The sequence below is a fragment of the Prunus mume genome, linkage group LG1 (genome assembly GCF_029339155.1).
Source record: "Prunus mume cultivar Tortuosa linkage group LG1, ASM2933915v1, whole genome shotgun sequence".
NCBI lineage: Eukaryota > Viridiplantae > Streptophyta > Magnoliopsida > Rosales > Rosaceae > Prunus > Prunus mume.
The window spans coordinates 11234573-11258784 of NC_142698.1; the positions used below are offsets into that span (position 1 = coordinate 11234573).

At 37.4% G+C, this 24212-nt stretch overlaps 4 protein-coding genes across 5 annotated transcripts; all 4 read right to left on the reverse strand.

The window, feature by feature from the left end:
• Positions 1 to 897: 897 nt before the first annotated feature.
• Positions 898 to 2613, reverse strand: LOC103336192 (receptor-like protein 44). Its single transcript, XM_008239222.3, has one exon. The coding sequence runs from the start codon at positions 2141 to 2143 to the stop codon at positions 1316 to 1318; it is 828 nt and encodes a 275-aa protein (XP_008237444.2). The 5' UTR covers positions 2144 to 2613; the 3' UTR covers positions 898 to 1315.
• Positions 2614 to 11587: 8974 nt separating this feature from the next.
• ANT (Integrase-type DNA-binding superfamily protein) lies at positions 11588 to 15399 on the reverse strand. Of its 2 annotated transcripts, none has more exons than XM_008239232.2 (9): positions 14768 to 15399; positions 13926 to 14655; positions 13620 to 13702; positions 13430 to 13438; positions 13252 to 13340; positions 13085 to 13158; positions 12955 to 13005; positions 12772 to 12848; positions 11588 to 12416 (listed from the first exon to the last, which is right to left on the reverse strand). In XM_008239232.2, the coding sequence occupies exons 1-9, from the start codon at positions 15126 to 15128 to the stop codon at positions 11824 to 11826; spliced, it is 2067 nt and encodes a 688-aa protein (XP_008237454.2). In that variant the 5' UTR covers positions 15129 to 15399; the 3' UTR covers positions 11588 to 11823. The 2 variants fall into 2 exon arrangements, with proteins under 2 accessions (XP_008237454.2, XP_088902366.1); XM_089046240.1 differs by having other exon boundaries at positions 12772 to 12851.
• A 3236-nt stretch (positions 15400 to 18635) lies between these two features.
• On the reverse strand, positions 18636 to 19481 carry LOC103328841 (short-chain dehydrogenase ptmH-like). Its single transcript, XM_008231244.2, has one exon. It carries the CDS (start codon positions 19479 to 19481, stop codon positions 18636 to 18638), a length of 846 nt encoding a protein of 281 aa, XP_008229466.2.
• A 2319-nt stretch (positions 19482 to 21800) lies between these two features.
• LOC103336390 (heterogeneous nuclear ribonucleoprotein 1-like) lies at positions 21801 to 24138 on the reverse strand. Its single transcript, XM_008239431.2, has 2 exons — positions 23345 to 24138; positions 21801 to 22543 (listed from the first exon to the last, which is right to left on the reverse strand). Exons 1-2 carry the CDS (start codon positions 23567 to 23569, stop codon positions 21950 to 21952), a joined length of 819 nt encoding a protein of 272 aa, XP_008237653.1. The 5' UTR covers positions 23570 to 24138; the 3' UTR covers positions 21801 to 21949.
• Positions 24139 to 24212: the final 74 nt, after the last annotated feature.

Below are 24212 nucleotides of genomic sequence, written 5' to 3' on the forward strand. Positions count from 1 at the left end.
CAAAGTTAAATCCTAGAGGGTTTAAAAAACCAAGCTAGGAAGGAGCCTTGGCCCACGTTTACCAAAACAAATAAAAATATACACAGAAAGATAAAAAAATAAAAATTGACAGGGTAGGGACGAAAAGGGCTAGAGCTTACATCATATAACCCATAAACCACAATAATGGGAACCACACATATTACATGTTATCTAATCATCAATACAATACAAGGTGGGAAAAATATTGCTAAAAGCTTGGCATGGCACAGTGAATTATTGTTAAAATTTCTGGCCAAGTCTTTTATTATTATTATTTTATATAAGCGATTTGAGAGAGGGGGGAATCGAATTGAAGCCTTTAAATGCATGAGTAAATACTCTTAACTACTTAAGTTACAAGTTTATTGTTTCGCCAGTTTTTTATTTGTTTAATCCTTAATTAAACTCCCAAATATTTTTTTTTATGCTTTTGTAAACTTGTACAGTAATGGCAGAGTAGCAGAGAAAGCAAACATAAAACTCAAACCCCAAGTAGAATAAGGAGCAAGGGTTGCACAGAATGTTGGGCTAGGCAGAGCAAATCCTCACCATATTTAAAGCCTTGAGAGGCGCAGAGGTCGACAATTTCCATACCATGTGGTTCTGTTGGTCTCCTTCCAGCTCACAATAGCCAAGCACAAGAAGCTCCAAGAGCAAGTGAAAATCCATTAGATTTATTTATAAAAGCTCTCTCACCAGATGATGATTTAGTATATTTTAGCTCACTGCCAGACAAAATTGCACGGTGCAGCTCTTGACCCAACACACAATTCCAATTTCTCAACCTGCCCTACTTACTGCCCCACACACCCAGAGAGAGAGAGAGAGAGAGAGAGAGAGAGAGAGAGAGAGAGATTGGGGATTGCAAGCAACACAGATAAAAGAAAAATGCATTATATATCAGTTACAATTATACATCATTGAGACTTGAAAGGGAAGAAAAATAATAGAGGCTGCTGCTGCACTATTTGATTGACTGAAACTGAAACATGGTGTTTTAGTTGAATTGGGTTTTTATACATTGTTGGATTGATGAGAAAGTTATAGAGAGAATCAAAAGCATAAAAAAGAAAGAAAAGACCCCCAAAATGGTTAAGAGAAAAACCAAATTAAACCCAAAAAAGAAAATAAGAAACAAAAATTCCCTCATCAGTAAAAGACAGCCAAAAATTCCAAAAGCACAATACTGCCCACCCTGGACTGAAATCCCAAGCTCTCAATAATAAAAATTCCAAAAATACCTGAAATTTTAGCTCAAGCTTATAATTGGGGGATTAGATTAGGCTCTTGTCTCTCAATAATCAGGCATGAGGTGGCTGACCTTGCCTTCTTCAAGAGCCATCTTGCGCTCTGTAATTTTCAACCATATGCACACACCAGTGAAACTAAGCACCAAACTCGCAAACCCACTTCCCAATCCGATCCCAACAATGGCCAAAACCGAAAGCCCTTTGCTTTTCAGAGGGGCCAAAGGGTACCCATAAAGCTCCTTGTTGCCATCGAACGACGTGGCATTAAACCTCGGCAAATTCCCACTCCGATTTCCCAAAGAAACCGGTATCGGCCCCGAAAGCTTGTTGTTTGAGACGTCGAAAGCCGAAAGCCGGACAAGAAGGCCCAATTGCTGAGGGATCGTTCCGGTGAGTGAGTTGTCGTGGAGATCGATGACGTTGAGGTAGGCGCACAATGTGAGCTGCGGCGGGATTGGGCCCTCCAACCGATTGGAGGATAGGTTCAGGACGGCGAGGTTGACCAAGTACTGGAGGTCCGATGGGATTGGGCCGGTAAGGAAGTTGGAGGAGAGGTCGAGGGCTTGGAGGTTGGTGCAGTTGGCCAAAAACGGCGAGATTGAGCCGCGCAGAGCGAGGTTCGTGAGGGAGAGCTTGTAGATTCTGCCATTGTTGCAGGTGGCGCCTTGGAGGTAGGAGGTGAAGCCGCTACATGGGTTTGCGAAGGTGGATTTGGTCCAGTTCTGGAGGGACTTTGTTGCGTCTTGTATGGATTGGCTTAGGTGGGTCAGGCAAGCCTCGTCGCTTGGATCTGATGAGGTGGGCCGGAAAACGGAGACGTTTAGCACGGTTATGAATATCAGAGCACAAACAGTCTTAGCAGCAGCACCCATCTAGAGCAGAAAATTAGTAAAAATTACAAGAATAGTTTGTACCCCTTCGTTAATTTTGAAGTTTGGGATTTTGGGTTGTGGAAAAAATGGAAACTTTGTTTGCCCTTTTGTTGATTTTGGATGAAGAAGGTTTGGGATTTTGGGTTTTGGAGACTATGGAGAGGAAAGATGGACACAGAGAGAGGAAGAGAGATTGGTACCAAATGGTACCTTGTGGGTGTGATTATTTTTGGGTTTTATTTTCTTATGTTATAAAAGGGTACAGTTTAGGAACAAAATATAAGAAAGAAAAAGAGGGAGATGTTGGTGTTATTGAATCCTGTTATATTCTGTTATGGAAGCGCAGATTAGAAATGTATACAAAAAAAATGATATAAAAAATAGAGAGAGAAAGCTGAGGAACTGTTTTTCAATTCTGTGTTTGTGTTGGAGGAGAGAAGGAGGGAGGGGGAGAGAGAGTGAGACTGGGAGGCACTAAGTTGGACTGATGGCAATTGGTGAAAATTAATAAGTGTTTGACACGAGGGAGGACTGGGGATGGTGGGCCACTGGCCTGGGGCTGTGGGGGCGGTGAACCCTGCACATATGAGGGCGTTAAGACAGTGACAATACGCAGGGGTTTTTTGGTCATTTCGAGAGTTTGAATTCCAGGGAAGCAGCAGGGGCATTTTGGTGGTGCCGTTGTGTATGGCATTGGCAATTTGGCAACGATTGATGGTTGACACGGTCGATGAAAGAAAATGATTGATGAGATTTTGAACGAGGAAAAAGACAGTTTTTTCTCTTCTTTTTTTTTTTTTTTTGGGGAGGCGGTGGGGGTGGGGGTGGGGATGGTGCAGAAATTCAATGTTCTCATTCATTGTTATAGGTTTTTCTGACCGTAGGATCTTGTATATTATGTTATCAATCATCATCATTGACCCTGCATCATATATGGAGCTAGGACAGTTGCATTATATGAGAGCTAGGACTGTCCCTCAGCCACTTAATATGCCTATATGCTTCATCTGCCACACCATAGGTCTTGCAAAGTCTAGTACAAATCTTACCTATTGATTGAAAAAGACAAAAATAATGGCAAGAATTATTAATTAGCATTACAATAGGAAATAGTTATTTCCACTTCAACGTTAGTTTATCGTACTCTTTAGCGCATTCAAAATTTCTAAGAGTGCGCATTTGTGTCAACAAAATTGAATATCGATCACAATGAATTGATAATGTAATTCGGCATGAAGATGAGAATCTAATCCAACTAGACTCCCTCCTAAATGACGTGACTAAATCCACTGTGAATTTCATTTCTTTTTAACAAGTAACTTATTGATATAAGAGTTTTTCTACTGTATATTGTTGTATGAGATACATCACATATCCAACAGTGACTACTATTTTATAGGAAGGGTGTACCAGTCACATCCAACAGTTGAAAGTTTGGTTGTATGCAATACAATGTATGGTAGAATTTTTCATTTACACAAATACTAACACATCACTTCATGAACGAATTTGGTGAGCAAATGTTGAAATTTGAATTTCAAGAATGTTCTTTAAATTGAAATTTAAGAAGGGTTTAAATGAGAGAGAGAGAGAGAGAGAGAGAGAGAGTTTTTGTCTTTTATTTGGGCTAAGGATAAGGGAATTTTCATTGATAACCATGTTCAATTACATAGAATTGAAATCCATAAAACATCCCCTAAACATGGAGGGATCCAAGTCCAACCAAATCTATGAAACTCAACCATAAACACTAAGGCCATAAACAGTGAGCCGAAAAATACAATTAACATCTCACTATAAGCCATAAAGAGAAAGAAAATTCAACGTGTAAAATTAGTGCGATATCAGAACTCAACAAAAGCCAAACAACGTCACTATTTTGAAAAGAAGAAAGCGCTCCAAAGAGAGAGTTGAGGAGTGAAATTGCTATTTTCTTTTTCTTCCTTAAGAGAAGACCTTTGCTTGTAAGTTGTACCTAAGAAAGGCGCACTAGAAAGTAATCTCAAATCCAAGTTCTCTTGTCATGCTTGGTCTTAATTATTAATCATTATTATTTGTGGTTGTGACTTGTGAGGCACCTACACTACTTATACTCAAAACGTTTCCCTTTTGGGTGTGCCATCAAAATCGCATTTTCTGGGCAATAAGGCTAAAAGTCACTTTTGATCTTTGTAATTTATCTCTTTTTCATTTTTCGTTCATTTAACGACGTGAATAAAATTGACGGAATTCCTTGATTGTCCTTAAATTGCTACAATCAAAAAACTACAATAATAAAAGTGACCAAATTAAAATTACATGGACCAAATGTAAAAAAGAAGAAAACTATAGGAACCATAAGTAACTTTTTACTTTTAAAATAAAATGTGCTTGGATAAGTCTTTGACGGCATCCCCTGATTAATCTGCATGTGAGATTACATGTGTAATTATTTTTTTTTACTTTTGAAATGGAAGTGTTGGAAATTTAAAATTTGAAAAGTAGATAAATAAATTAAAGAAAACACAATGGTAGTGCGGTTTGTCCTAATCAGTACTGATTGCTTTTCCTACTTTTTAAGATATGGTCAAACTTAGAGACTCCATGCTTGACACAAAAGCAACGCAAAATCTTCATGTTTAGGCGATGTTTGAAGAACTGGATGGTATTCACCAAGTAGTTTTTTTGCGTACAATACTGGGACTTCTCATCAATATAAAATATTTATATTATTCGAATGGGTGGAATCTCACATGGGTTTTAAAACTTACAATATTTCCTTTGATGATTCATAATTACATGTTTTTAGGTTTTTATTTGCCACAATTAATTTTGAGCATAACCACAATATCACAGAAAATATAAGTTTTATTTCTTGGTACTAATCTAAAACATACAACATAAAAACTTTGTAGTTCAAATGGTTAAGAGCAGTGTCTTTTGTTTGAATTCCCCTTTCTGATATCGCTTGTAAAAAAAATAAAAATAAAAACTAATCTAACAAATACAAGTGCTCATAACCTAGAATCCAACCAAATTGCTTTTGTACACACTCTCTCTCTCTCTCTCTCTCAAATTTCCATGAAGTATTGCTTCTTTTCAATTCATGCTCTCCCTACTCTCAGTTATAATCTTAATTATTGGTTGATTTTTCTTCACTATTATAATATATCCAGTAACAAATTAAAGGGCCGTCCTTATTATTTAATGTAATAATTAAATCTATTTTGAAGGATGGATATGTCATCAAGAAATATGTGAGCTAACCAACGTAATTATCCACCTCACAGTGAGGATGATAAAGCTTTGGTTTTTCTTCCTTCATGAGGTGGAGACAATGATTCAGTGAACCATTTAATCTTAACACGACTACAGCCTATACCTACCCCACACACGCTAAAAACAAATTAAACTACTATTTTGGCCTTGGAGAGACTACCAATAGCATTTCTTTTTTTGCAATATTTATACACGTGCATTTGTTTGTGGCAAACTGAACACTGGTGTAGATAATTTCGTCTTATTACTCTTCATAAATTACGTCATTATTCTATGTTTGAGAAACTTGTAAATAGTTTTATTTATTTATTTATTTATTTATTTATATTTAGAGTCATTTCTTTCTGTCAAGAATTGTATGATGGTTAGAAATTGGATTTTCTTCCACAAGATCATGGGTTTTCTTCTGAGTCATAATTTTATGTAGAAATTGCTTCCCTTCTTATCTGGAAAGAGGCATTCCTACTTCATGCAAATCAAAGTTTGATATGTATGTAAAAATAATTCATCAATAATAAAAAAATTAGTAGTTCTTACTTTCAAGAAAGGAGGCAAGTATTTTCCATTTTATATTCTATAATTACTATTACTAATGGAGAAAAGAAAACTCAATAATATTTTAGTTAAAGAAGAAGTTTGTAGTAATTCACTTTCTCATCATGTATACTTATTACATTTAGATGAAGGAATTGCAAATTTCTTAAGATGTTGATACCCAAATTTGTTTAAGCAAAACCAAGTTCATTGAAAGCCTAATATAAAAAATGGTCGGAATATAAACACTTTAGCAGTCAAACCATTTTAAGCCATTACGATAGCATATAAGGCATCTTAAGAGCCAACTAAGCAATCTAAGAGCCACATGAGTCTAAACAAAGTGTTCACTAGGACTTACCTATTCCTCGAGGCACTTTGAGCCTAGTTCTACTTACTTATAAAATGTACCGTGACACTTTGAATCATTATACCCAGGACTCTAATAACAAAACACATAACAAATTAATGTGCCAATTCCATTGTTTGGAGATCATTTATATGAAATTTTGAAACTAACCCATACATATTATATTAAAATGAAGTTGTGGAGTAACACAAATGAACTACATACAAGTTCTTCTTCTAAGTAAACAATAACATTGCCTAATAAACATATTTGCACCAAATCAAGTTTTTACATGTATTAAAGAAAAGGCATAATAGCAATTTAAATCACTTTAAAACAATTATTCCAACTTATGGTTATTTTTATTATTTATTATTTATTTAAAAAAAAAAGAGTGCCAAGTGCTATCATAATGGAAAACATGTTCTATATCCACTTGTAATAAAGATCACTAGCATGATATTTTTTTATTACTCAATTCAATTGGGAGTGTCTTCAACATGAGAGTATTTCTGTCATTTTCTGTCAACCAGGCATATGCATTCATCTGTTCCTCTTCACTAAGATCCGTATTGCATGTACGTCAGCATATACCCAAGTAATGTTGGATCAAGGTTCTTTGATACACAAGGTTCAAATGATAAAACCATTAGCAATTGAATCTGCGCAAGATCCTTACACTTTTATTTATTTATAAGTTTTATGAGGAATATCCAAAAGAAATTGTTGGTGCACGACTAGTTTTCTTTTGACCACTTGTTGAGTTAGATGAAATATCGTAAAAAATGTGGATATCATCTAAATCTTGTGTATCATCATCCAAATCAACACCTTCATTAACAAAAATTTTAACTACACCCAATCACTCGCAACTTACATGTATCGGATACAAATGAAATGTTTCCACCGAAGGAGGCTAAACAAAAGGAAATTAGCAATTTTGGGTGATCTTACTATATTAGGGTTAGCTGTTTGTGCAGTTGGGCTTCAACCCAGCGAAAGATCCTATCTCTTAAGTTCCTTGGGTGCTGTTGTTTGAATGAAGTAACAGAAGCGGCAAGATGGGTGCCTACAAACCAACATGCTGCTGGGGTGTGATTGAACCATTAGAGGGGCCATGTAGACCAAGTCTACCCAAAGAAAAAGTGAACGGTTTACCAGCAATGGAGTTGAGGGGCCCAATGAACTTTGTGTGGCTCATGAGCCTTGGACCAAAACCTTCCAGGCCCTTTCTTTGTTCTTATCTTGCTATTTTTCTTCCTCAACTTATGAATCTGAGTTGCTTTCTGGGGCATCTTGGTGTCCAATCCAAACTCATGTCACTTCCATTCCACACGAGGGCTTTGGTGGCATGTTCTAGAAAGTAAGAAACCAGGGTAAGCATCAATCCAGCCGAACCGACTAAACAGGCCGATTCCAAAATCTACAATTTGATTTGAAAGCCATAATCTCTCGATGGCCCTACGGCCAACAATTAGGTACCTTTTTGTACATGCCATATAGCATGGTGGGACGAACTAAGATTGAAAATCTGATCGTGTATAAATGAATTGGACCTTGGTGGGATTATGCTCCGACAAGCCCTTTATCTTGGGTCTGTCTAGATGTTGATTTCCAGATGAAGCTCAGACACAAACAACTACTTTTGTGAATAAAGAAAGAATGAGAGAATGCCAAAAATCTTTGGCAAGGTAAGCAACCAACTAACCAACCAAAAGCTTGTTTACTTTGAAAGAAAAATAAAAATTAGTTGCCTTTTTTTTCAATTCAAAAAAGCAGAAATTGGAAAATTTTATGCTAGCAAAAAAGCAGAAGTTGGGCCTGGAACAGGCGGAAGGAAAAGACCTAAAATAAAATAACCTATTTGGGCGAGCACATAACCTAGGCCTAACACTGATTATAACCAGCTGTGCACATGAAAAGAGTACGTGCACTGAAGAGAAGTTGGGCCTGGTACACGTGGAAGGAAAAGGCCTAAAATAAACTAATCTACATGATGGTCTATTAGGCCTAGCAAATAACCTAACAAAACCCAAGGGAAATATGTCCAAATTGGATCAAGAACATAATAAGAAGAAGATCAAGCAGTGGAGAAAAACGCCAACGCCAATGGGGTCTTAGCTTTCTATAGGGATGTTGGGATGCAGACTAGTGGTATGTAGTTTGATTCATTATGATATCGGATGTGTGTGTGAGAATATCCATTCTTTTAATTATGACGAATAAAAAAAGTAGTGGGAAAAAAAATAGATTTTTTTATTATTAAAAAAAAGATTGTGGTTCTTCTATTTATTAATGTAAATGTAAATAGATTTATCAAAAGCATTTTATTATTATTTAAATTATCTTAAATAATAGGATAAATAAGACTTTCAAATTGAGTCTATAATCAGCTTTAAAATTGTAAAGTCTCACAGCCGTCCAAGAAATCTTTCCACCGACTGTGTCAAGACCAAAACTCTTTTCCCTTTTCATCGACATGCACCGAATTTCTCTTCCAAGTTTTCAAACAAACATCCAAACTTCCAAACTTCATACTCGGTGATTCAACGATCACATCAATAGCATAGTGACACAGTGGATAATCGATTTGCATTTCTTTTTCTTTTTTAAAATTCCCTTTAACATCACACATAACCCCAAATTGTGTTTTATAGTGAATGACTCAAATTAAAATCATTAGATAATTTAAAGACTATATTATCCTATTTTCCAAGATCCTAATATTTTCAGCTATGGTTTCGGGACTACTCGAAAGGTTCGAGTATCACTCGAGGGGGGTTCGAGTTCGAGTGGTTGCATTTCTAAATTATGAGGGTATGCAGTCTTTTTTGAATTTTTCAATGCAAGAAGAAAAAAATTTCAGTTTTCTATACATTTTGAAGAGCAAAAAAGAATAATTCTTTTTGCCTAGTAATTTTCATTTGGACTGATTTCATCGTAAAACACCACAATATTCCAAGAGCCTCCTCTATAGAAACCGTACACCTTTTTGTAAATAAGGACAATAAATTTCACTTCACTTTTTTTATTTGGTCGTAAATTTCTGTCTACTTTAATTTGCCAACTTTTCCACGTCCAGTTGTAATATTCCTTTTGACCTCTCACACCATGCATGCGATACTTTCTTTATGTTCTTTTCTCTTTGTTTTCTTTTGGACTTAACTATCTGCTTATTTTCTTCTCATGCATGCCTCCTCCTACCTTGTTTCTTTGTCTTATATATTGATATCAATTTGGGGCTACTTTATTTGAGCACTGCCTGCCCTTTTACCCTTAGATTTGGACAAGGTGCTCCCCCTTAATCAAAAGCCATAGATCTAATCCAAGATCATCATTAATTTCCAGGGCATTTAGCTTTTCTTCAGGACAAAGCATTTTCAATCTCGCATACATAGTTGGGTAATGTGGATGCGCTCCCCATTTTGCATCCAAGTCCGAATCTCCTTTCCTGTAATTTAGATTAGATCATAATAAAATATCGTTTGTATAAAATAAAAAAGTATTTTCAATCTCAAATAAGCGTACCCGTATATATGGTCTCCTATGAGTTGCTAACAAGTTCGTGTAAAAACTATCTTTTGAGCAATTTCGGCTAGCATTTCTTTTGTTAGGAATTAAGATCTTACCTTTTAAAGTTTAGATCCGACCTGTAGAGCAACTCACCGACTTGAAATTCACATGCACCAACCAATTGCTGTGGCCATGAATGAATATAAAAAAGCAAGTAGTGCTTAAACAGCAGATAATTAATTATCAGCTCTAACTACAATTTCCCTTTCAAGCAAAAGCGTTTAATCTCATATCAGCATAATGCAGATTTTAATGATTACTAACAAGAACAATAATAGTAATCATAATTACAATCTATTATGTCATTCAGGTGCTGACCATCCCTAACTAAGGAAATGGCGGTAATGGATTGAATTTATTCAGTGCAATAATTTGGTGGAGGCACTTTGCCAAATCTCATTTTCCCGCCATGTTTGCTACTCTGATTAACTGGAACATTAAAGAATTTTTTGTGGTCAATTATCAGCTGAGCTGGTGAACACCAAAGAGATTTGCATAGTAAATAATTTTAGAATAAAAAGGTGAGATGAAACATTTACTTAGTTACCTTTTTTTTTTTTCGTAGGTTTCGTAAATACTTTGTACCACTCGAGCTACAAGTTTAGATTTTTATTTGCAAATTGCTAAGATCAATTATTGCACTGCTATCAGGTCTAATTCCCAGGTCTAATTCCACTCCACTGTACAGAGTCCTGTATTATGGAAGGAAGACCACATGGGACGGCTGCCTATGTTTGAAGGCCAGAACCTTTGCCTATCAATGAGGGTACTCAATATAAGCAATAATTTTGTAGCAGTGATCTTCTTATAATGTTTTCATTACTTATGTTTCAATTAGTTTGAAATACATAGCACTAAAATTGGCCAGGCCTATCTTTTAGTTTCAGGTATGTTTCCTAAGTCTAATATCAAAAATAGAAGTTCCTATACTGTGTGAGTTCCCATTTAATGCAAACACGATTCAGTAATATTGATCCATATATTAGTAGAGAAGAGTGAATCGGTCGATCTAACGGCTAAAAATATGTTCACATTTGCATTGTAGAAAAATCCCAAAAATAGAGCACAAGCTGCTAGTTATTTAATCTTCTCTCCAAGCAATAAGATAATTTAATTTAATTTTAAGCATGCAACAACCCAAAAGAATAAGGCTCATAATTAGTATTATGTTTTTCCTATTGCTGCACGTGTGAAGATGAGCACTAATTCAAAGCTTAATTCGATATTGATTGATCGAAGTAGCCCACAATAGGACATGAGATTGCTTTCATGTAGACATCATTAGTTTTACACAGCAAGTGTAAGTGGGCTTAGAAAGAAACAACTTTAAGGTTTTCCAACAAGGAGGTAGCTTTCAATTCAAAATAAGGAGACAAATTCCCAGTACTGATGGGCCACTATAATCATTAACAAAATAAAAAAGTTTTGATCTGGGAATCCATATTTCCACATCTCAAACTCCTTTTTTCTTTGAATTATGGGGAAGGAATATCTGTGTTACCTTTAGAGAAAGGCAGCTTAGGTAAAAAGGAGATTAGTAATGATGTTAGTGTAATGCACATACAGAAACTGAAGAGAAAAAAAAAAAAAAAAAGGTGATGAGATAACAGATCAGATCCTGGTCAAAGCCCAAAAGCAAAAGACTAAATGATATTTGTATGTCTTTGCATCATTGGGACACAAAACTGAGCTGGTCCTGTACTAACTGGAGCAATAAAGCTGTTTGGAAATTATGAAAACCATTAGCATATCATTTCATAAAGCCCCTCAATTTGTTTCAACATTTTGATAGGATAGGCTTAAAACATGAGTGAAGTTTTCTTTTACTTTGTTCACAAAAGGGCCCCACCAAGGCCATCATTAACCACAATTTCCCCTCCAGTAAGATAAAACTACATGAACTATTGTTTGCATGTAATTGAAGCAAAAACTTTCCACAGATGAGCAAAAACACAAAGGCCTAGGGCTATGCATCTGTCCAGGCAGCAAAAATTGGCATGTGAGGCATGAGTCCTGGCCTGGATTGGACTGTTGGGATCCAAGAACTCACTGTGTCACTTGAACTTGTGAAGAACTTGGAAGCAGCTGGAGGCATTCCAAAGAAACTTGGCAGGCAAGACTTATCAGGGCTGCCCTCTCTTGAGCTGCTTAAGCTTGTCACCAAGGAAGAGGCATTGGACACGTGAGCAGCCCCCATTTTGGCAGAGTCCTCCGCCTCGGCTTGAATCGCATTGTGAGGTTCAGTGCTTGGTTGCTTCTGATCAAGCTGCTGGGATGACTGGTAAAGTGCCATTTTCCAATCTTCACCTTCATTAATGTTCTTCAGTGAGACAATGGCTTCGCCATTGCTGGTTTGGGCAACATGGTTTTGATTAGTAGCAGCCTCATTAACTGGTATGGTCTCCTTGTTTCGCTTAGCTAGTTCTCCAGCAAGAAGGGTATTGCTTGCCATAATTCGATCCACATCATATCTTGTTATGTCAAAGTTGGTAACAGCATTTAGTCCTCGGAATTTTATGGCTGCTATGTCATAAGCCTCAGCAGCTTCCTCTTGGGTGCCTAGGTTTACAGATAAAAGATAACAAAAATTAGTATTGGAAGGACACTCAGAAAAGCGTGAGCATCAAATTTAAAGCTGGGGCAAGCATGGGTCTCTGAAGGAACAGCCTTAGAAAAAGCATAGTGGGCAAGTCAAGCTGACAATCAGAACCAGAATCAGACAGTGGTATATCTCTATAAGTGGCTGAAAAGACAACAGTTCAAAGAGCTGAGAGTGCTTCAAAGATTGGCTTTTTAAAGTCATAAATCATACCCTTGAATCTCTTGCCTACAATCTAATAATAATGACAATGGTTGAAACATATCTTTAAATATGGATATTTGCCTTGTAAAGTCAAGCTTGGAAATCACTCACTGAATGTCCCAAGATAAAGATCTTTATTTCCAGCAACCCTTCCAATCCGTGCTTGCCATCTTCCATGTTGATGATGTCTGCTATACAGAGAAAAACATAAACACAGATTTCAGAGATTTTTTATTTTTTATTTTTTTCTGAGACACATTTTATCTAAAATATTATATGAGCAGCTAATAAGACCTTGTCACTCCTCTGTACATTGAAGCCCCTCTTGAGAATCCACTGCTTTTCCTGGCAAAGAACAAATTTATTTTATGAGTTAAACAAAAAATATTCTTCATTAGGAGCATGAACAATTGCAAAGATCTACCTTCTTAAGTGGGCAACATATTCTTGTCTGGTCATGTTCTTCATGTCCTCCAGTTCTTTTTGATAGTTTTCCAACTGTTAAATCAGCATCATGGTTTCATTTTTAGTAACCAAAATGAATATGGGTGTAGATTGAAAAAAGAAATGCAAAGAGGACAAAATGATTACTGGGAAATTAATATGAGTGGATGGTCCCCAATACTTGAGTGCTGCTAGATCATAAGCTCTTGCAGCTTTTTCCTCCATATCATACCCTCCTAAAATAAAAAATCTTGGTATGATTAGATAAAGAACATTGGTGGACAGTTTAAAATGCTTTAGCCAGATTATAAATCAAAATGCTTACCCAAATAAACTGAGATTCATGGTTTGATTGTGATTCCCAGCCAAGCAAGGAAAACCAAACAGAAAAAGACAATCAGCATTGTACGGAAAATGGTCAGAACAAGAGCAGAATGTGACTTCAGAAAGGGCACATCCATTTAAATGAAAACATCATTGTGCTTATTAAATTTGCATGTGTTTTCTTCACCAACCTTGCCTTCCCTTCCTGCTCTGACCTTCTTTCTTGCAACTGTTGTCCCATAGATGAGCTTCATATCGACCAGTCCATCTATGCCTGATCAACAGAAGTGCATCAAGAAGTCAGAAAGTTGAAGAAGAAAAAATAAAAGTAAAAACAGAAGTTGAAAGAAGGAAAAAGGAGAATATAAGCAAATTCAATATAAAAGAATAAACAGAAAAAACCCAGTTAGCAATTTAAGAAAATTTTACTTACAAATTGTTTATAAAAAATGAAGAAACCAAAATAATACAGAAAAAAGAGAGAGGAAAGAAATGACCTTGTGACTCCTCTGTACTGAGAGGTTCTCTGGCCAAATGTATCCAAGGACTTCCTATGAACAATTTGCTTTTGATCCACCTTTTCAGGCCCTCTTTTCTTGGTATCCATGGTCACACTATCAGCCACAGTAGGTGAGATTTGCTGTGAACCAGTAACACAGCTTGATTGGGAGCCAGGGCTCATGGACAAGCTCAAAGACTGTAAATCCCCATATGGCATTGCCCCAATAGACCCAGATTCAGCCCCATTATCACCCATGCAGCCAATCATATTATGCTCCATTGCATGGTTAGCTGCATAATTTCTTGAAATCCAGCACTTCATCTCAGAAATGCTCTGATCAAGCCCCATTCTTGGCTGCTGGAGATTGTAATTATCTGCTGCAAGATGGGTTTCCTTGTGCCCCTCCTCCAACATCATCTCGTGGCCTCTGAGGCCAGAGTAGTATGAATATTGTTGTTGTTGGGCCTGAACCTGAACCTGATGCACTGATTGTTCTTGGTGCCTGGGGTTCTGCTGCTGTTGCTGTTGCTGTTGCTGCTGCTGCTGAAGATGGTTGATCAAGTTTTGGTTGTTGGGCTCATGATGGTTGTTTTGTTGGTAAAACATGCTGTCTAAGCTGAGAGCCATAGCTTCTCTGTCATTGTTTTCATAATGGGTCCCCATGGTTGCACCACCAAAGAAGTCCTCTAGTTTTGGAGTTGAAGTAGTAGTTGTTGTTACCATTCCTTCAGATAAATAAAGATAAGTCAAAAGACAGAAGAGTCCACCACAAGTTTTTAAGTACAAAATTTTTTACCAAACCACAAGAAATAATAAGAGCTTAGAGAAGAAATTAACCTTGAGGCTGCTGTGACCTGTTGAGAGCTTCCATTATACAGAGAGAGCCATCAGACTTGAGTGGCATCATGGACAAAGGAGAGTACAAGCCAGCACTGGTATCTCCTTCAACTCCATAGTATATTCCATAGTTGAAGTGAGGTGGGGAGTGGAAGAAACTAGTTGGAACAGAGGAGGCAATAGCAGCAACTGAAGAAGAAGAAGACTCTGAAATTTGGTGATGGTGATGATGATGATGAGGCTCAGATGGGGCTTCCATTTTCATATTAGGAGAGAGAGAAAAATCCAACCAGTTATTATTGTTATTATTACTGTTGTTGTTGTCGTTGTTGTTGCTACCATCATTACTCATGGATTTCATGGTCTCTCTCACTCTCAAGGTTTGAGCTTTTCTCTTCTTCCTCCCTATTCTGATCAGAGATTGTTGGTAAGTTTCTCTTGTGGCAAGGCAACTCAATCATTGGGTAGAATATAAACTAATCATACTAACAATTTTTTTTTTCTCTCTGCTTTGCTTGGCCTGGCCTGGCCTTGCCTCTGTTTTTTCAAAACTGGGTCTTTTGTTGGGTAGCTGCAGAGCTGATTGGACCAAATCTAACACTCATCTAAAATAAATCCCAACTCCTGCAACTGAATCTATCGATACTGCTAACCCTCTCTCTCTCTCTCTCTCTCTCTCTCTCTGTGGAAACTGAAAAGATATGTAATATGTAAAAAGAAAACAAAACAAGGTCCTTTAAACTAAACAAAAAGAATGAATTCCAGCGAGCAATGTTGGGTATCCTTCCCTCATTCCATAGGCATCTCTGTATGTGAGAAAGACCTTTTCTTTTGCTTTTCTTTAGTCTCACTCTGCCCTCTTTCTCTCTCCTTGCCTTTCTTTTAAAATTTGCTTTTTTATTTAAGAAGATCCCTTAAAACTCACATTAAAGATCATTCTCCAAAAAAAGATTTAAACAAAGACCCAAAATTTTAAAAAAAAAGTGTACGAACGAGACCTCATAATCTCATGTGGGTAAAACACTGCTAAATTCAACAGTTGCCATTGAAACCCAGCAGTCCAAATGTCACACCCAAAGTCGCTCTCTTTCTCTCTCTCAAAAATGTATTGACTAATTATAGTCGGTTTAGTGGGTGCACCATATTAATGAACTGGTTTTGCTTTAGCTTTAATGGGTTTCTCAGGCTTTGATCAGATTTCACGGGCACAAGACAAACTGTCCCTCCAGTCACTTCAAAACAGCAGGCACAGCTTCTTCTGTAAACTGGACCTACTTTGCTATAGCTGCTTGCTACTGCTACTATCGACCATTTCGACTATGTGTGTGAAGACAAGACAAGTAGCCCCTAACGACGCCGTCTTCAGAAACTGCTTAGCGTGGAGGACAGGCATTGCTTTGACTGGCTTGGCCTGGCCTGTCCTGGCCTTCACGTACTGTGATTTTATCTTTATCTTTGTCCATTTATTTGGATTCTTTTAATGTTTTTACTAGACATTTCATGGAGATGATTGGATTTGGGCTGCTTTTTTGTGTGTTTTGGAACTGGATGGTCCAACTGAATTCTTACCCTAGCCAATTCCCTTATATAAAAAGAAAAACAAGAGAGAGTAAATAACATTGGATTCTGATCATTTCAACCCTTTTTTTTTTTTTTGTCTTTCTAGACTTTTAAACCTACCATTTGAAATGAGATTAAGACATACGACTCAAGTAACCATTCTATTGTTTTTATGGGAAATATGCCTTGTGTAATCCAATCATCCATATGAAAAATTCTTACTTATAATCTATACAAATTTAAGAATCTTAACAAAGACATATAAACATGAATAATCGTTAACAATTAATCATATAAATCTCACAAATAAGGCATGTACAACTTTAAAATGATTATTAGAACCAACTCGCCTAGTTTGGTGTATGAGACAAATGTCTCACACTTGGTATATTAAGTGAGTGTCACATGGACCTAGTGTAAATGGGTGTAATTGAGTTTATTTTTCCACAAGAAGAGGGGCCATATGTATGAAACAATGTTGATCCATTGTGAGAATGGACCAAAATATCTATAATTTCACCGAAATATCGCCGAAATTATCCTTTTTTTAGAGCAACGGTATTTTAGCACATATTCATTCAGTTATCGTCAATTTTTCGAGACCCTTGATATTTGAGACTTTGGTTGTGAGCATATACAAGGTGCTAAAGTGCTGTTTTGACATGGAAATGACTAGATGTACTGTAACTACTGTATGACTTGCCATCAAACCCCGGAGACAAAAGAACAAAATCTAGAATTATTGATGAGCAAGACACAGTGCAAAATATTTTATACTTGCTTTATCTAGAGCCTTGTTCACTTGTTGTGGTCAACACATCTAGATCAAAAGCGAGAGGGGTGGGTCACTGTAATTAATTAACCTCTAGTGGGAGCTAATTAGCGGTCATCTCATCCTAATGCCACACTGAGGAGAGCTAATAACTTATTAACTTTAATTTTGTTGAATAATTAATTTCATGAATCGGATTAAACTCATATTAACGGATCGATACATGTACTTGTAAAAGAACGTACAGTTCCAAGGAGAGCTTTGCTCAAAGTTGATATTCCTAGAATGATGAACCAAGGTCCCTTTGGGAACATTCTTTTTGTGGGAAATGCATTTTATATCCCACTAATCATTATAGGCTTATAAAACTCAGAGTACAAATGCTACGCCAACTTCGGTTATTTTATAACTTTTTATAGTCCAAGGAGGAGCTGTGGGATTGCTTCCCTTGGTTTATTAATATATTTGTGATGTCTTATTTCTGTTTAATTTTTTTAAGAGAAAACTGTTGGAACGGTAAACATCAACCTTATATTTTCATTTTTCCAAAACCAAACTTGAACAAGTAGGCCACGAAAGAGAAAAAATGGCCAATCAATCAAATAGGGGTTGCTCTTTTTATCATTTGATTTTGCATGGAAATTTGCATGGCCGAGTTCATGGAGACAGATTTTCAAGAAGGCATGATTTGGTTTTCAAAAAGAGAGGGGAGTTTGGAGGTGAAATATGACCAAAGGACAGAAGGTGAATGGAGCAGAGAGAGAGAGAGAGAGAGAGAGGAGCCCCTCTTTTTGATTGTAGTAATGATGAGCAAATCCATTATCCCAACACACCATGACACTAGAGGCCAATTGCTGCAAATGGTGCATGGCCAAACAAAAGAGCTTTGTGTTTTAATTTGCTTCTTTTTTTCTTTCTTTTATTGGGAAAGGGTTTGGTAGTGCCTCTTTTTATCTATGCACTGCACGCTTTTGTAGGGCCTGTTGCTAACCCTTAATTAGCAAATGCTGGTTAGCTTTAGCTATGTCTTAAGGCACTCTTAAACCTAAATATGCCCTTGAATTGCAACATCAGGCAACTCTACTCTATGGGTATCATTGCCCAAATTAAAGCTACATCAATGAAAGTGAAACTCTTACGAAATACATAAACAAAATTTGTTATTAGGATGAAGGAGTTATGGATTTCAAATGATTAAGAGTACATTTGCACATGAGGTCTTGTGTTTGAATTTCCAACTCCCAATATCATTTGTATATATGAATTTTTTTTTGGTTCTTCGACTTTAACTTAATAAGTCGACTAGACTCAATTCATTAACCAATCAATCATTGAGGATCGACTCCTAAAAGTTGGGTTAGGGGCTAGCTTGTTTCATTGGGTTCAGCTGGTGAATCTTTCTATGCCGCAATAAAAATATTACTAAATTTGATGTTGAGCCAACTGATTTGGGCCACATTAAGCCTTAAAAGCCATTGTTACATATCTCATGTGACCAAATTTATACCCAAAAACAATAAAGAAAATAAATAAACATCATAGCTTCTTATTTAGTTTGAAACGAGTAGAAAAGAACAAATCTCTCACCCAAAGAGGAGAGCAAGAAAGCACAGCAAACAGGCCAGTCATGTGACCAAAACTAATAAGCTTTGGTGGCTTAGGCCCCAAGACCTTATTTGCCACATGCCTAGCAAACACACGAGCATCCGTTGCTTTACTTCCTTGAGAAGCCCTTGCTCTCTCTGCAATGGCATCCTTGAAGTCCTTATAGAGCTTCCAATCATGACCACCCAATCTCTCCACAGTAGCACTCCCAAAATTTGATCTAACGGCCCCAGGCACAACCAGCACAACATCAATACCAAAAGGCTTCAACTCAACCCTCAATGTGTTTGACATGGCATGCACCGCAGCCTTGCTTGCACAATAAGACCCTGCCCATGGGGTTGGCACTTTGCCCACAACGCTTCCGATATTTACAATACTTCCACTGCGCCGCGATGCCATGTAAGGCACCACTTGTTGTACCACCCTTAGTTGCCCTAGTGTGTTAATTTCCCAAGCCCTTCTAATGGTCTCTAGTGGAAGCTCGGCTAGAGGGCCGGTGCTTCCTATCCCAGCATTGTTAACAAGAACATCAATACGACCATACTTGGACATGACCGTCTTTACAGCAAGCGCTACACTTTCGTCGGAGGACACATCGAGCTCTAGTGCCTCGATGTTGTCCGAGGAATTTAAGTCTATGTCGTGCATGCGTTGGGAGATGTCTGTGGCAAAGACGCGGCAGTTTTGTTCCGCAAAGGCCTTGCAGTACTCATAACCAATGCCACCTTTGGCACAACCTGTAACTAGAACAACCTTAGAGTCACCAGTACTCATGTTGTTTCTTAATATTTCCTTGTCATAAGGCAATGAGTATATAGAGGCATATATATGCATGCACTATGTTGGTTCCGCCAAGGTGTTTCTTGTTCATTGGTTTATTAGATAATCTACGCTATAAGAATATGCTTCAGGGCATATCCTATTTCAATCAAGATCGGCCGGCTATGCTGGGGTTTATTTGAAATGGAATTTGCATATGGTTGCACACATAGCTCCAATTGGATAATGCTATACTCCCAATTCTTTTTTTACTCAACCAGCATGACATTATTTCATTGGATTCAACATTATTATAATACTGTAGTGTGCATATCAGGTGCCACATTGGTCGGAAAACAAAATTGAAAGAAAAAGTTAGACTCTCTAAGTATCTTCCTCTCCAATTTTATAGCCATATTCATCAATTTTTTTGTTTCTCTTTTGGAATGCACAAAACTTCTTTAATCTGAACCAACAATCGTAAACTTTTTTTTGTTCCTTGTTGGTAAGAGCAATGGAAGTGATATGCACTTAACTGAGGAAAGGGTGGTTGTGGTATTTCACTTGGAAATGTGAAACACAAACAAAATCTAAACAAGATTGCAGAAATTGCCAAGAGGCAAGGTTAAAAATAAAAAAAGTATAATATGGATAGCAACCGAAGTGAGAGCGACTAGAGAGCTCTGTTGGCGCTGCACTGTACCAATGCATGGGGACTAAAAGGCCTCTGCGCCTTTTCCTTTTTGAGAGCAAGACAATGCCCTTCTCACCATTAAAAGTGTCCCCTCTTCCATTAACCAATGCCATTTCTCTGCAAACTCCAAACACCATTTACTCTCTTTCAATTGGCTCTCTCTCTCTCTCTCTGAGAGAAAACTTTGTCATGTCGCATTCCAAAATTAAGATTCTCTCTCTACAGCTACTTCTATAACTGCAACATCTATAGCTGCTGCTGCTATGAATTTCTTTCATATTGTCATAAAATATGTTTTCCAATTTTATCTGCCTATAGATTTATTCTTCTGCTAGATGTGGGAGGGAAAAAGGCTGAGACTACTCTACAAGACTATATCTATCGATCTTATAGCCCTGATTAAGACTTTAGGAGGTGACCCGCTGACCCAATTAGATTTTTTTTCATTTACCAATAAGAGAGTAAAAACCCTAGATTTTAGAAGGAAAGTGAGCAATGGGGCAAACCCATCTTTCCATTAACTTATTTAAAAGCCATTTACAATTGAATCACCAGAATTCTCACATTCCTGGGACCCCTATATTGTCTGAAAAAGGGTACAAACAGAGAAAGCTCTGTTGGAAATGTATGAATTTAAATTTATTGGGATGGTTGGTGGGGTTTTTCTCTAAAGAAAAATCCAAAACTAGATCACTTTGGGCACTAGAGACTAGAGGTTCCTTTCATGTCTGCTACAAACAAGGCCCTTTGAAGAATGTGGGTTAATCTTAGTTCCCACATTTGCTTTTTGTTCATGGCAAGACGAGGAATGAATGAAGGACACTAGAGGAGGGTGTTGGTGTTATGGTGTATCGGCAATTTTGTTGGGATGCAAAAAGAGGTATTTGACTTAGATCGAATGTAAATGTATTGAGAAAGAAGGGCAACTATTGAAGACGAGGGAGATTGATGCAACAGCCCTATTGCAACTACCACGTGAGGAGAAAAATAGATGCAAATGGGTATACACCCGGTTTCAACTAAGTCTCGTTTTTCACGTATATATACAAGAAAAGATGTCTTTTTACAAGGAAATATAATACCAAAATGAAAAGAAATATATATTTCAAAAGTATAAAGAACAATTTCAATTGGTGTACATGTTTGCTAGGCATCACCTTATTTTTTGACGTTGGCCTTTTGGTTTGTTGACATGGCTTGAGGTGATCAAATGAGTTAAACATGAGGTTCTAAGTTCAATTTCCCGACCAAAAAAAAGAAAAAAAAGTTTTTCCCGTCAATTGTGTTTAAGTTGGAGATCTATGACACATTTATTTGGGTTGGAGGTCTCTGATCCGTTTAATACTTTGCAAGACCCATTAGCAACCCCCGCGAGGACAACCCAACAACTAAAGTTATAACCTAGGTGGGCCGTTCAATCCGCGATGAGAAAAAGTAAAAGGAAAGGAATTTGGGCCATTTCAATTGGAGCAACCAATTTATGTCTTACGCCACACCGTTTTTGGCCCCAAATGATACTAATGGAGATGGACCCATTAGTCCCAGTCGTGCCGCCCTCCAAGCAGAGAAACTTATCAGGAGGAGGCTACCTCATGAGCAGCCTTGTTGCAGCTCCAAGGAGCATGCTACCAGACCTTCCATCTCAGCTAAACCAGAACTTTTTGAATAAAAAACACAACATCATATATATATATAAAAAACATAATCAGAGTACCATAATATTTCGATGTCACCAATCAATGTGAATTTATTTGAAAATACAACAAGGAATCCATGTGACGTACTAAAATTAGACTGAATTCTCATACGGGCATGCATGAGTCTGCATTGTCTTCTCCATTCCAAAGTTCGTAGGAACTTTCTTTGGCTGCCATGTGATATAACCAGCTGTGCTTTGACCATAATACAAACACCCTTCGTGGTGCCCAAATCCATAAGGAAGTAAGCAACTAAAGCAATGAGCGCCATAAAGCATAAAATTGCTATAATAATCACACTGTGACCCTCCAAAATTAAACCCTACTTCAGTGCAGTCAAACGTGTGGATCATGTTGTCATTCTTGTGCTTAGGCCAAGCCCTCTTCACCTCCACAAATTTATCATTCAGTTCATGATAGGTTTCCTTGGTGACTTCATCCACAGCCTCCTCTGAATCAAAAGTGACAAAGCCGAAGCCCCTGGACTTGCCGCTTTCCTTGACATATATTATGACCCCATTTATGATTGTACCAAACTTCTCAAAGTAGCTCTTGAATTCTTCTTGTGTCAGATTCTGTGGTAATCCTCCCACAAAAATCTTCTTGGTCTTGAAGTATGCTTTAGCTTGCTCGTCCTCTTGGTTCTGGACTTTCTCTCTCTTTGGTAAAGCAGGTTTCACATCTAACTGCATAATCACAATTTAGAATCCCATACCCAAATTAAAACTAAGTAAAATAATTTTAAAATAATAATAAATTAAAAGCAAAACAATCTCTCCCCATACTCTCCTTCCTTTCAGGCCCCCAAGCACGACTGCCCCCTCCCACACGGATCCAACCAACCCAGCCACTCCAGTCACCCAAACCACCACCCAGCCACTCTAGGCACGTGATGGGGTACATTAACGTTTTGCAAAACAACGAGGTGTTCACGTTTGGGAAGAGAATCGCGGCGCCGTACGATCTTATGAAGCAGACGAAGCAGCTTGGGAGGCTTCCGGTGGTGCATTTCGCCGCCGGTGGCGTGGCGACGCCTGCGAACGCGGCGTTGATGATGCAGTTGTCTTTTCGGGTTGGGATTAATCTGAATGGCTAGGCCATGGGGTTGTTAATTAATCTGAATGACTTTTGAAGTTGGGTTCCAAATTTGGGGCAGATAGGGGTGGATTTTCATCTAAAGAGAGACAGAGACAGACAAAGAGAGAGAGGGGGCTGGGTTCAACGGAGGAGGAGTTGAGGGCTGGGGTGAGGATCGGGAATTGAAATTGTTCTTTTTGTTTTGTTTTTCGTTTTCTTTTTTAATGTTATTTTAATTTTAATTAGCAACTCTATGACGAGTCAAAATTAATGAAAATTTTGTAATAAGTTTAGTGTAAATTTTTCTAGTGTTGTTAAAGACTCAAAAAAAAATTCAAAAGAACACCTATCATATACAAATTAAATACCCGAAAAAATAGAGAAAGAAGAGGAAGGAATTTGGAACCAACCTTTCTACCGAAGATGTAGTGCTCTACTTCCAATGCTTTCTTAGCCACGAATGGGTCAATGAAGGTAACAAAGGCAAACCCTTTTGGCCTCCGAGTAACTTTGTCCACAACAATCACACAGTCCTTTACTTCACCATATTTGTTGAAGTGTTCTTTTATGCTGGTTTCATTCATCGTCTTTGGTAGTCTAGCCACGAACAACTTTCCCGGCTCAGGTAAGTCCATGGTGATCAAAACCTACAACCCTCACAAAGTTCTCAAAAGAAAAAGAAAAAACAAAGTGAAGTAGGACTTGATAGAGTTATGTTCGCTCAAACAAAAATAACTCGGCAAAATAATAAGACTGAAGTGATAGTTGTATTTAGAGTGCTCACTTCTCTGTGGAGGAAAGTAGAATTTATAGTGTAATCAAACTAATAGGTAGGAGGAATTCCTACTTTGAGGATGTTTCCCAATAGAAAAGGGAGATTCAGTAACATTAGGATTCTTGCAGTTTAGGTAATTTTAGGACTACAAATTTATAAATAAACCCAATTCTAGACATGTATTTATAAAAAAACCCAAACACTATTTAAACATAGAAACACACTCAAAATCAACCCCAAAGTCAACTTTTTGGGTGTGTTTATAAATGGGTTTTGAGTGTGTAATGATGGGTTTTGGGTGTGTTTATATGTTTAAATAGTGCTTGGGTTTTTTTATAATTTCAGACCCTATTTTGGGTGTTTTAGTGAAACTCCCTTTGGACCCACTTTACTCTGTACATCAGATTTTTTTTTTTTAATTAATTTTTTTTCCGGTTTCAACAAACTGTTAATTATTTATTTTTTTTCGGTTCCTTGTTATTAAAGGGAATTCCTACCTTGAG

What these genes read in the sequence shown, in the direction of transcription:
- LOC103336192 (XM_008239222.3), bottom strand. Translation starts at nt 2,143, where the DNA reads ATGGGTGCTGCTGCTAAGACTGTTTGTGCTCTGATATTCATAACCGTG.
- LOC103328841 (XM_008231244.2), bottom strand. Translation starts at nt 19,481, where the DNA reads ATGAGTACTGGTGACTCTAAGGTTGTTCTAGTTACAGGTTGTGCCAAA.
- ANT (XM_089046240.1), bottom strand. Translation starts at nt 15,128, where the DNA reads ATGAAATCCATGAGTAATGATGGTAGCAACAACAACGACAACAACAAC. An exon ending in CAGTACAGAGGAGTCACAAG is followed by an intron (nt 13,703 to 13,925) that starts GTCATTTCTTTC and finishes TCTGTTGATCAG; the next exon opens with GCATAGATGGACTGGTCGAT. An exon ending in TCTTTATCTTGGGACATTCA is followed by an intron (nt 12,417 to 12,771) that starts GTGAGTGATTTC and finishes CTGTAAACCTAG; the next exon opens with GCACCCAAGAGGAAGCTGCT.
- LOC103336390 (XM_008239431.2), bottom strand. Translation starts at nt 23,569, where the DNA reads ATGGACTTACCTGAGCCGGGAAAGTTGTTCGTGGCTAGACTACCAAAG. An exon ending in ACTACATCTTCGGTAGAAAG is followed by an intron (nt 22,544 to 23,344) that starts GTTGGTTCCAAA and finishes GTGATTATGCAG; the next exon opens with TTAGATGTGAAACCTGCTTT.